Raw genomic sequence first — 13,529 nt, 5'->3', positions numbered from 1 at the left:
ATTAGACCTTTCAGTTGTTCCATTCAGTCACTACATGCAGTGACTGAATTGAATAATTTTATGTAGATTGATGATGAAAGGTACTGTGTAATTTTTTTTATCTTCTGGACTGTAGATTTTCAATTTTTTAAAGTTCTTTGTGCACGTTTATTCTCTGTCAGTAACCTTTGCAGAATCAAATAATTAATCCCAATTCAGAGATATATCAAGCTTGGTTATACAGGTACATACTGTCACAATTGTTCAGTGATCACCACATGCAGTCACATCAAGCTGCTTCATTTGTGTCAGTTTATAAGCAAAGGTTCTTATTTTTCTTTTTATAAATTCAGGTTTTTGTAGTAATTTTGAAATTTATCTATTTGAATTAATTATATATATTTTTATTCCACCAAAGGTGATTGATTAAATTTTTAGTAGTAGCAAAAAAATATGAGTAAATTTCAACAAATAAATACAAATATTCATGTATTTACTCCTGAACCTATTACTCTCCTTGATTTACCAAACCAACAGATTTATCAGGATTTAAGTTTGATGAATGAATAGTATTAATGTTTCGAATATTTTCCAGTCCTAGACCTTTATTGGTATGCATGTTACTGCATGATCATTATATTTGACCAACAGTAGCGTTATTGTCAAAAGATTGCCATAAGTATATGATGATGGTTATCTTTGAGTTGCAAAACAAAAAGAGGAGAAACGATATGAGTTAATTCAAAATGAAACTGAACAAAATGAGAACAAATGAAAATGAAAATTATTTGTATTACGGTGCACAGTAAAATAGAATGATGCAGTCATTGAAATGCAATGCAATTCAATATAGAAGAACAATGAAAGATATAACAAAAGCGCAAAATATAGTCCATAGACAAGATAAGGAAACCTAGAGGTATTTTGCAGACCTAAATAGGGTGATAAATATTTACACTAAAATAAGAATCCACCAAATTAACAGTAATCTGTGTCACCAACAGTGAAAGCAGGTCTTAAGGACTTGACTCCCTCAGGAGTTACCAAGGCTACGGACGCTTGACTCCCTCAGGAGGTATCAAGGCTAAGGACGCTTGACTCCCTTAAGAGGTATCAAGGCTACTCTGTGTCATCTATTTAACCAATATCATTCAAAATCTGCACAATATTTGTATACACATTGATGATGTGTACCTTTATCATGGAGAAAAAAAATTACTAGTTTTAGCATATGCTGAACTTGATTTTTTTTTTTACCATTCTTTGTACAACCAAAAAAATAATTTCAGTCATATGATGGTACTATCTGGTCATCGTTATTGGCGTCTGTATACTTTAGGTTATTTACCAGAACTTGAGTAAACCGTATTAAATCTTTTTGAAATTTTAACACATTGGGGGTGGGTTTGATCTACAGGATCAAAGTACCTTATGTTCTTGGTTCACAACAGGAACTTCCTTACTATTTCTGAACATTACACAAAAATATATTCCAAATTCCTTTTATAAATATCTATCAATAGCTCTTTTATGACCATTTAATTTGTTCTAGCAGATGTTCAGCAGAATAAAATTTTATTTTTCTGCAACTTGAAAGATGTTAAGTAATAAATTTGCATTTAGGGAATTTAGTTCTTGCAGTTATGTGTCAAGAAGAATTAAATGTTAATATCTTCCATTTAACACACCTACAGTTGTATCACTAAGTAGTAAATTTGCATTTAGGGAATTTAGTTCTTGCATTAATGTGTCAAGAAGAATTAAATGTGGTTAACATCTTCCATTTAACACACCTACAGTTGTATCACTAAGTAGTGAATTTGCATTTAGGGAATGTAGTTCTTGCAGTATAACTGCAAGAAGAATTAAATGTGTTTAGCATCTTCCATTTAATACACCTACAGTTGTATCACTAAGTAATAAATTCCCTAAATGCAAATTTATTACTTAACATCTTACAAGTTGCAGAAAAAATAAAATTTTATTGTGCTGTATCGGTCAAAATCTCCATCCTTTTATTGGTAACAGGAAGTTGAGTGCAGTGATTTTAACGAGGTAAATTTCACAGGAAAATTCAAATTGATAAATGTGTCTAGTTTTAGAAAGTATTATTTTTATGGAGGATTTTTTTTTTGTTTAGCTGAAATTGGTTTTATTTGAGTATAACTACAATGTAGGATAAATACTCTTGTTAGTAAGGTTTTTTTTATATATATAAATGCGAAATAATTTTTGGACAACTTAAAACATTTGGAAAAAGGTGAAATGGAACAAAATTTGTTTATGTGTTTGAAGTTTGATACTATTTTACTATTAATTATAGTTGATAGTTGATACTTCAGAAATCGGTAGTAAATAAATATGAAAAATGCAAATGTATGATCACAGTTTTGTTTTACTTCAAGTAATCTTTGATATTTTGTTCATGCTTCAATTTTGAATAAAAAATCTCTAGTGCTTACAGAACTTTAGTTTTGTGTTGTTTTTTTTGGGGTTTTTTTTTTTGGTTTTTTTTGGGGGGGTTGCCCCCACCCCTTTTGGATATAAGGGGTTTGAAGGGTGGAATAGTTGAAGTCATTAGAATTGAAAGAAAAAAAATTATTAATGGTCAGATATTTATGATTCAGATGTCAACCTGTTCCTTTGTAAATTCTGCTTTGATATTTTTTTACAGGGTAGTCTTCGAGGGGTACAAAATTAGGCCACATTCCAAAAAAAAATATACTTTCATATTTTTTGTCAGATTTTGAAATCAAAGTTCAAATTTTGTGTTATATTGTATCAAAACCAGTTGTGTCCATAATGAGCTGCAAGTTCCTATGCTTAAGTATGCCATAAACTAATATTGTGTCCACACTTGTGCAAACACTGCGGTCGTATCATGCTGGCTCCGCAAATCTCTAAATGAATGTCACAAGATGTATTAAACAGAGCATGTATAAGCTATGTAAAATATTTATTATATGTGCTCACTAACATATGACGGTGACACGGGTCTAGGCGTGTATGGGACTTGTTACGTTACACATGGATTTCTTAACACAAAATTCTGCACTTTCCTTGTGTACGAGTAACAGTTCAAGATCTATGAAATAATATATAACAAGGTTTCACGTCACAAAGAAAGATGGGGCTAATATATGGGGTTGCAATCACTAGCTGTTTCAGAAAAAGTCTAAACTGCATGATCATTTTCTTGTTTCTGGGCAAAAACATGTAAAATTATAATGAACCAAAAGGTTCCATTCCCACTAAATTATGGTTGTGATTTATTTTGGAAGTCATTTCTTGAGTCGATTGGGGATAAATGTAAAATGTAAGCTTCGTGTAAATAGCTTATTCTTGTCTTTTTTATTTGGTATAAGCTGAAGTATTGAACTGGGTTTTGATATTACCCTATATTTTTTCCAGATTGCAAGTCAAGGTCTTTTCAACCATTAGGGGGTTATTTATGTATTTTTTTTTTTTTCAGTTTCAATTACGGTTTTGTCGCAATTGTTTTTAAAGGACGCATGACATATTCAAGAATGATGTTTTAAGTAGACTTGAGTATAAAGCCTTGCTTATATAAAGCGTTCACTCGATGGCACTTTTCTATGAACAAAATAACACGAAATTTGACTAACGTCCTTTTTGGGAAGTAATTGGTATGCACTGGTTGACGAATCGGTATTAAAACAAAGGAACAACAAGCACAAGGTTAATGTCCTGGGAGAATATTTACCTGCATGTTTGGAACCGTCATAATCGTGTTAACTTTGCAAGGTCGTTGCACGTTGATAGAAGACATTGATCCGAATGAATCAAAACAAAACGTATATGGAGGTGATTTCATCAAGGTTAACTTTCATGCCGAATATAGTGGGAGAAAATGTCTAGCAATACTACTGATGGTAGTTCTCGACCAGATTCTTAGACATTATCAGAAAAATACGCAGGAATTCGGAAAAAACATAATTACAAAAGTACGATACATGTGTATCTATACCCAACATTTTGTATCTTTCAGTGGCGGATCCAGGGGTGGGGGTAGCACCCATCCTTTTTATTGGAAAATTTGTCATTTTCATGTGTAAAAAAATGGTAAATGTCTTAGCCCCCTTTTTTCTGAGGAACCCCGGCTGGTACCCCTCCTTTTCAATGAGTCTGGATCCACCCCTGGCTTTCATATACATCTTACAAAGCTTGTAGAATGACAGTCCGAATTTTCTCTGACCCTGCAACCCTCCTCATTTTCATTTAGATATTCATATGTCGTGTTGGAGATTATTTCCTGTGTCAAATATTTAATCTCAATCAAAATCCAGTGCTGTTTCATGTTTGAATGGAGAGTCCATACTTGTTCCAACTTTTTTCTTTGTTCAAATACCGTACTTATACGTTCAAAATCATTTATATGTTGTCTAAGCTTTCAAATGAACCAAAATATTGAGTAATAAAAAACCATTACTAAAAGTCATTAATTATGCGAAAAATTTATATTCTCATCCCCATTAAAATGTGCCTCAATATAAAAAAAAAATAGAGAAACAAGATAAAGGCAAAAAGTACAGAATACATTTTTGACATCAATTATCAAAATCAAGGTACATGGTCAGAACGTTAAAACAGACACGGGATCTGCATATGTACATAACAGGAGTGACTTCAGGTCCGGATGCATGGGTAGCATGTTGCTCTCCAGCGGCACGACCAGTCAAATTGCAAGTCAGGTTTAATTGTCAAGTTATGGGTGCGTTATCAATCATAAAAGACTTGAAATCTAACTGATATCTTGTTTCATATCCCGGGCTCATATCGTGACCGGTAACTCAGTCACCGTCGTTTAAATCAATCGGCTGATCTTGTTCAGCTAGTGCAATTAATCACGAACTGGAGCACCAAGATAAACTTTTAATATTCGTTCGTTAAAGTGTTCAGTTCAATAAATTGGACACAATGTTAACAACAAAAAACTAGATGATGACAGCCGACAAAATAAGCTATTTCACTAAATTACCAGTCAGTTTTATTTCCAGAAAGTACTGCTTCGTTGTGTGTCCCGGGCTAAGTACTTGTGGTTTCTGTCATACAAAATATTGAATATAGCACAAATATTTATACAGCTTGCTCGACGTGATAAAATTCCGGGATTAACTTTCAGGAAGAGAATTTCGTTATTACAGATAGTGGAATCATGCATTCAATGAATGGGCCAAAAAGAAATGCAAAACAAAACTGGCAAAGATACGATTTTTATCAGACGAAAATATTTTTCTCGAGAAACAAATATCTATGCACAAAGTGCTTGTGGTTTTGAAGGCCAAAATTATGGTCTTCTTTACTTTGGCACGTCTGCTTTAACACGTGTTTTAATAAGATATTTCACACTCTAAGCTGAGCCGGTGATTTTAATTTCCCGCCATTTTACTTGGCGTCTATATAAATGCACATGCAGGCGCTTGTGGCTGATCACACTCTGCACGTTGACGTATTCCCAAACAGAGTGGGGAAACGCTCTCGGACCCACGTTGGGTCTGGGAGTACGCCAGAGCGTCAACAGAGCAGCCCAGCCCCTAGTAGGACATACTCTGAGTTCTTCGGTCGGGTATCCCGAAGGCTGGGCTCCGCTACCTCGAACTACTAACAGAATCCCCGTAAGGGATGGTCGTGCGAGATCCGTAAGGATAGTCAAGACCGTAAAAACCCCAATCATCATTGTGGCGGATCAAGAAGGGGTGCTGGTACCCTCTTTTTATCGGAAAATTTGCCATAAGACAAATAAATGGCAAATAATGTCCTAGCTAGCATCTCCCCTTCATAAAAGTGTCTGAATCAGGCCCTGGGCGCGGACGTACCGGGTGTGTGCGCTTTAAAACTTGGAACTTTTTTGCATAAATGCTTGATTTTTTTTCACAAATTAAACCCTCAAATTTTTCAGCATTCAATTCCATTTCAAAATCTCTGGATACGCCCTATCTGCCTACTGAGTACTGTGTCCCATGTGCGTTCGGGACGTGATATTTCAATAGACAATCTAAATCCCGGACTGAAAACATCCCAGGCTGAAAACCTCATACGAATATAAAAATAAGGTCAACATATATTAGTAAACAAAACAAGTTTTCACGTCAATTCATAAACTGTAATTGTTACGACTGGATGAATTTCAGAATAACATGTGCACGTTCCTAACAGCTGATAGAAAGTTTGATACTCAACAAAACGCTTTTATTAGAAAAAAATTTACACGTTTCTCCGGAGCGTCTATCTGACCTTGATCGCCAAGAAATACGATGTCCTAATTTATGGAACAGAGCCATATAAACCCACAGCACTTTGATAACATCCCATTCTCATGTCTAACTGCTTGAAATGTACCATTTAAAAATGTTTTCTCTGAGGAAACTAGTTGTCACCATCCCGCGGCCACAGGTTAGGCTCCTTGGCACTTCAGCTGCTGAGGTACTGAAACCCAAAGATTTAGATGCATGTAAGAAAGAGATGGATAAATTCAATAATTCAGTTTCTATTGAGGGAGCTCAGGGACAGTTGAAAAATCTATCGTATCAGGATTCTACGAAAGCTCTACAAGATGCAATAGATTATTCAGTACATGGACCGAGTGTTCAAGGTATTCAAGGAGGTCATGATGATTTAATTGACGTGTTGCAGAACGAACAATGTTCTACTCGGTCATTACAGTATGAAAATGTTGATGCTTTCAATTGCAGTGGTAACTTAAATTTACATGGATGTATGCAAAGTAATGTTCCTGAACCATTCAGTACTACCCATGAACAATATGAATCACCTTGTAATCTACCAGGAAATGGTAGACTATTGATGCAGAAATATATCAATGGTGCTGTAAGTCTAAGCCACCCCAACAGACAATTTCACACAGGTAAACAACAATATTCGGTGGCCCAAACTTTACTAAGTGATGATGCACCAGATCCGCAGGGAATCCAAGGAGATGACTGCACGTTAGATTTGTGGATGGAAACCTGCCTTCGTTTCAACCTACCCAACTGCCAGGAACAGCTTGCAAATATACAAGAGGGAAGGAAAACTTTATCTGAAGTATTTGCAGAACAGGAAGCAGTCTTAAGACAAATAGCAGAAAATTACAAGTCTAAGAAAAGAGAGACAACATCAAACACCGAAATAGAAGATCTTAATTACCACCCTAGCCCCCAAGGAATTCAAGGTGATGACTGTGTACGATATCAGTTGTGGTTAGAAAACTGTCAGCGTTTTAGTTTCGGAGAATGTAAGGATCAACTCTCAGGAGTTCGCAGTGGAAGGAAAACTTTAGCGCAAGTCTTGGCAGAACAAGATGCTCAAATTCGAAATGCTGTTACCAATTTCTATCAAAAAAGAAGCTATTCAACTTCATCAAATCCTCAAGATTCTGAGGTTGGTAGAGATCAAAATTCTCAATCAAACCCAGTTAAATTAAGTAATAAGGACCGTTTAAAAAGGGCTGTGAAAGAATATGGCTCAACCGTAATAGTGTTCCATGTTGGGATATCCCTAATATCTCTTGGAAGCTTTTATTTAGCTGTGTCAAGGTACTTTGTCATGATATGGTTCAATTTTAATTATTTGAATAATGATATTTGTGTATCACTTTCAATCCTGCAGTCATAGATTGTGGGAACTAATTATTACCACTATATGGTAAACCAATGTTCTTGGAATAATTCATGTTCTCAGACTGTTTGTATATGCTGACCCAGTTGGAGGGTGGTGGTCCCATTTTACATGTATGCTGGATTGTTCATACATAGAAATAAATTGGAGAGAGCCTCCTTTTTTTGGAATTTCTTGATACACCTCTAGCTTGATAATTTATGTAATTGTATTGGTTTCATAAATATATGTTATACTTGGAGGGTAGAGTACTTTACAAGTACTGGTACATGCTCTTTCTGAAATCCAGTGATGACAAAGCTTGCATTGCAAATACATGTACATAACAAATAAGGTTTTAATTAGAGTAATTACTACAGTATATATTTGTACACGTATGTAACCAATCTTTTTGTATGGGGCAAGAAAATTTAAATTTTAAACTTTGCTTTTAGTTACAAATACAGGTGATTTTAGGAGTATATCTTTGCTCTTTTTTTTGGATTAATTTCATTGATTCTTTGTATTACTTTTGAAATAGATGTTGACGTGATGATTTATCACTTCCAAGATAACCTGGTTGTCACCATTCTGTCTTGTACTTTGGCTAGCATGCTTGATTGCCTCTCAAAAAAAACAAAACTTTAATGAGAACATCAAAGTCATTGTTTAAATTTGGTTAGTATTATGTTTTTATTTATGGTGGTATGATAATGACAAAGGGGAAATGAATTAGGGAAGTAGATAACATATCTTTTACCTGCAGAATGACTTCAGTTTATATTTACTGATGTCATATGAATATTAGCCAATCCAAAATGATTAGAGTTAATGATGCAAGTATTAAAACTGCATCACAGGTGTTTGTCCATTATGTATAGATGCATGACCTCCTGTAGTCAGTTTACCTTTACTAAATACGATAAATTTATGTGATTTAAAGCAGGTACAACATATCCTGATAAATGACTTTTATTTTTGTAGGCAACATTTACTTAATAGCTTGACAATTTGCCAGATAAAAATTTTTTTTATAAAATTTAATTGGGGGATATAAGTATTTTTTTATTTTTTAATTACCTTTATAATTTCTATCAGAGTACCAGTAGTACTAGCATTTGGCATGGATTTTGGATTATTTCCATTTCTTGTTTAATGAGGTGACCTAAAACTCTTATAACAATATTATGTAAGCATATAACATCTCTTGGATTTGTACCAATGTGCTTGTTATAAAATAAAATGGAAAATAAATTTGAGTTAATGTTCACCCACAGGATAGTAATTTAACCAATTCGTACAATTTCTGTTATTACTTTTCTTAACTACACTCATTTCTTTTTCAGTGGGATTGATATGGTAGCCCTGCTGACAAAGATAGGATTTGACCAGTCCATAATTCAGTCCAAACTGACCACTGGTGCCAGTACATTTGTAATAGCCTATGCTGTACATAAAGTCTTTGCCCCAGTCAGAATTGGCATCACACTGACATCTGTTCCTTTAATTGTTCGATATCTCAGAAATATAGGGTTTTTGAAACCACCAAAAACTTCTAAATGAGTAACTTTCACCTAAATTGTAATGTGCCTGTACTTTTTCTTTTAATATGAATTAATATTGTACCGTTTATGTTTCATTTTCATTTATACTAAGTTTAGTACATAAGTAATTAGTACTTCAAACATAAAACGAGAATTACACTGCCTGTCAATGAAGAGATTACGCTCTCATTTTTATTATCTCTGATTATAGCATTTTTCAATTTGAAATCTTTTTTCCTGGACAATTGAAACAATTTGGTCTAGAAAGTTTACAAAGATAACTTGTGTTTGATACTCCGGACCTCATCTCAGTTTTGCAAGAAATCTTCAGACAAGCAGTAGTAAGTTCACATATCTATTTTTATATATGTTCTAAAATTTTGTATAAGATATAACATGTATTATGTTGGCTATGTATGTTTAACTGATTTACATAATTCTATACACAGTAAGTCTGCTTTCAAGTTCATCACTGAGAGTGAAAATAAGAATTGACTTATACGTGACATGCTGTATTCAGTTTTCTTTCTTTTTTTTTGTGTGTGTATCAGATCATATCTGTTAAACACTTAATTTCTACATCTTATTTTTTCTCCTGGCACAATTTTGAGGATAATTGATGTCAACAGAAATCACAAATAACCTAAAACATTTTAATTTGGATCAAGAACAGATGTCAAATGATATTTAATAATACAAATCAAATATAAAACTCGTGAACCACCAGGGTCGACATGCATGTACTAAAGTGTAATTAACTCTCCAGTTGTACATACTTGTAAATCAATTTTTGCCTTTAAGGTTATACTCAATTTTATTTGAATTTTGTCACTTATTATTGTGCATCTTTGGAAACCCAGGGGTGCCTCTGTCACCTGTAGCGTGGAGTAGGTGATATAGTACCCCTTGGTTTCTAAGGATGATCATTGAGGTTTTGGGTGTTTCGGTTTTTCAGTTTAGTTTTTCATAATGTTAAATATCATTTTATATATTTATTTGATTTCTGTCAATTATGTGATTCATCTATTCATCTATTCATATATTATAGATGCATAACCCTTAAAGTATAATGATAAGAGTACTGTATTAGTGAAAATTAAATGATTAGATGTTAAGTCTTTGAATTGGTTTGAATAATATCTGTTTTAATGGTAAAAGAAATGGTGAAGAAAAGATGTGTTGAAAATACTGAAGCCTGTGATAGCTTGTCCCCTTTTTGGTGTTATAAGCCCCATAACCAGAGTTAGAAATAGTAGCCTGCCCACCAGCCCGAGACTGGCTAATTTTAGCAAAAATTTTATAGCCATATAGTAAATTTATTGACAAATTGTATTCAGGACTTTCTAGAATTTGAGTGAGTTTCCTACTCTGAAACAGAAGACAAAAGAAAAGAAAAGGGAGCTTCCTTCCATGAAGACGCACAGTGTACCAAACAATTTATTGAGTTTTTGTATGACTTGTAGATGGATAAAGAGGGGTACATCAGACTATGTCAAAGGACTCGAAGTTCAAAAAGATAAATATTGCAACAATGCCTCCACAACACCAGTCGCTTAGTTCTCTGTAAACTACAATTTACAGATTATAAAAATATGAGTGACAACATACTATTGGCATGCAACAAATTAAGTTCTGTTTCAATTTAACTTCTAACATATTCAAAATATCCCTAGCAATAGTCATTGAAACAAAAAGGTACATATCAATCCATCATCTATTAGAAACAGCCAATCAAACTGCATGGACATTTTGGGGTTTTTGATCCTTCAGGATCAAAATACCTTGTGTCACCAGTCACCGGTCCATCACTGGAACTTCACTACTATTTCTGAACACTGCACAAAAATATAGTCCAAATGTAATTCCTTTCAAATCATTCAATACCTCTTTTATAACCAGTAAATATGTTTCTTGCAATTTATCAGCTCAATAATATTCTATTATTTATGCAAATAAAATTAAGATCTAGTCTTCATATCAACTAAAAATCTGAGGGACTCCTTTTTGGCCTTGAAAGATATTTAGTAATAAATTTACATTTAAGGAATTTATTTCTTGTAGTAATGTGTCTGAAAGGACAAAATGTGTTAAATATTTTCATTTAAACACATTTATAAGTCAAATTAGCCATCCTATTATTAATATTGCACCATTTATAAACAAGTGAAGAGCATTGAGTTGAACCAAGTAAATTACTGGTAGGCGGGAAAATTCAAATTGATAAAAGTGTCTAGTTTTTGAAAATCTTGTGTTAAGAAAATTATTTTCTTAAACTGTTATTGGTTTTGTTTAAGTATATTATTCTGTAGGATGAATACACTGTTAATATAGCTTTTGAACGTAAATACACATTAACTTTTTGATAGATTTAAAATTAGACAAAGAGGTGAAATGAAACAAAATATGCAAATGTGTGTGAAGTTAGATCAGTAGTATAGATTGACTACAAGTTTATAGATATAAAAAATGGCAGTTCTTAATAGTATTTAAAATGCAACTGATGATCACAATTTTATTAAACATCATATAATCTTTGATATTTTGTTCATGCTATAATTTTCACAAGAATCAACGACCGCCAGTGCTATCAGCACTTTGATTTACAAATATACCATACATGCAATTATTATAAAACCTATTCAAAACAACAAATCCAATTGTATGGACATTTTTTTGTTAGGTAGGTGGGGGCTTGTTTAAAAAAAAAAAATATTGCCAAAACTTATTTTAAGTCTTTAATTCTGCAAAAAAAATTGGAGTGTTTAAAAATAATATTTTGCTTTACTGGATGTGTAAAATTACAACTTGTATTAATATTGCAAATTCTGGTATGCTGTACACGTATTTCAAGGAGCAATGGCAGATCCAGGAAAAAAATTTGGAGTGGTTTCAAATGAATTTCAATTGGCTTGACTTTTTTTAGCTCATCTGGCCAAAGGCCATGTGAGCTATTGCCATCACTTGGTGTCCATTGTCGTCGTCGTTAACAATTATACAAAACTCTTCTCCTCTAAAACTACTTGACTTATTAGAACCAAACTTGGTATGAATGTTCCTTGGGGTATAATTGCATAGAACTGATGTGGGGATTTTTGTTTTGTCGAAAAACATGGTCACCGTTACTAAAAATAGAACATAGGGGTCAGACAGTAGTTAATCAAATATATCTCCTAAACCATTAGGTTTAGCTCAATTCTGACAGGGTAAAAGTGTTCAGCATGATGAGATCTATCTCCGGTCAAATTTTGGTTTTAATCCGTTATGCCATGTTGGAGTTGTTGCCCTTTTTCAATGATTTTTGCTATTTTTCCGACACAGTCGGTATAGTTTCGCTTTTTACCCTTTGACCTTAAAGACGCTCTTCCATGTAAACGCAAGTCACCTCATCAAAATTCTGTTACCAGATTGGCCAATTACTGATTACTTAGTGGGGTTCGAAAAAGGAAACTGAAATTGCATGTATTGCGTTATTTCCTGATGAAAATTATAAGTAAAAAGAAAAAAATTTACTGCATCTTTTTTTAAAGATAGTACTTGTTAATATTATTTCTTTAAAAAATCTTCTCCTCTGACACTACTTGATCAATTGAAACCGAACTTGGTATGAATGTTCCTTAGAGTATACTGCATAGAACTGATGTGGGGATTTTTGATTCGTCAAAAAACATGGACGCCGTTACTAAAATAGAACATAGGGGTCAGACAGTAGTTTTTCACATATAATCTCCAAAACTGTTAGGTATAGCTGAATTCTGACATGGGTAAAAGTGTTGCCCTTTTTCAACGATTTTTGCTATTTTTAATGTTATTTCTTTCAAAAATCTTCTCCTCTGACACTACTTGACCAATTGAAACCAAACTTGGTATGGATGTTCTTTGGGGTATACTGCATAGAACTGATGTGGGGATTTTTGATTTGTCAAAAAACATGGCCGCCGTTACTAAAAATAGAACATAGGAGTCAGACAGTAGTTTTTCACAAATATATCTCCCAAACCGTTAGGTTTATCCAAAATCTTTCAATAGCTGAAATGACCCATATTATTAGGACTACAAAAGTCTTCAGACTCCTTGTAAGAGTTATTGCCCTTGAAAGGGGAAAAATGATTTTTTTTTTTAATAGTTTTCAGTCAATGTCTTGAAGACTGATAGATTGAAAGAAACTTTCAATTGTTGAAAAGATCTTGTGATAAGTCCTACCAAAGACTTCTTGAATCAAAATTGTTGGACAATTTCTTGTTTAATTTATTGCCTTTGACAGGCAAAATTCAACAAGGTAATTCAGGCTACTGGGAGCCTCTTGTTTTCATCCCAGAGTCATTGCAAAAGTTGAGTTTCCACTTATAGTGTGCTAATTGGTCATCTATAATATAACCTTGTGAAAGGAAG

General features: G+C 33.5%; 1 protein-coding gene across 2 annotated transcripts; it reads left to right on the top strand.

Moving 5' to 3' along the window:
- Window positions 1-6,157: 6,157 nt before the first annotated feature.
- Window positions 6,158-10,255, top strand: LOC148616249 (uncharacterized). 2 transcript variants are annotated; one of them, XM_088583115.1, is made up of 2 exons: window positions 6,158-7,535; window positions 8,943-10,255. In XM_088583115.1, exons 1-2 carry the CDS (start codon window positions 6,334-6,336, stop codon window positions 9,157-9,159), a joined length of 1,419 nt encoding a protein of 472 aa, XP_088439241.1. In that variant the 5' UTR covers window positions 6,158-6,333; the 3' UTR covers window positions 9,160-10,255. The 2 variants fall into 2 exon arrangements, with proteins under 2 accessions (XP_088439241.1, XP_088439242.1); XM_088583116.1 differs by having other exon boundaries at window positions 6,214-7,380.
- The last annotated feature ends 3,274 nt before the right edge of the window (window positions 10,256-13,529 follow it).

This window comes from Perna viridis, chromosome 5, assembly GCF_037379345.1.
Source record: "Perna viridis isolate PV_CMFRI_1.1 ecotype Kerala chromosome 5, ASM3737934v1, whole genome shotgun sequence".
NCBI classification, from domain to species: domain Eukaryota; kingdom Metazoa; phylum Mollusca; class Bivalvia; order Mytilida; family Mytilidae; genus Perna; species Perna viridis.
This window is presented reverse-complemented; position numbering and strand designations above follow the sequence as displayed.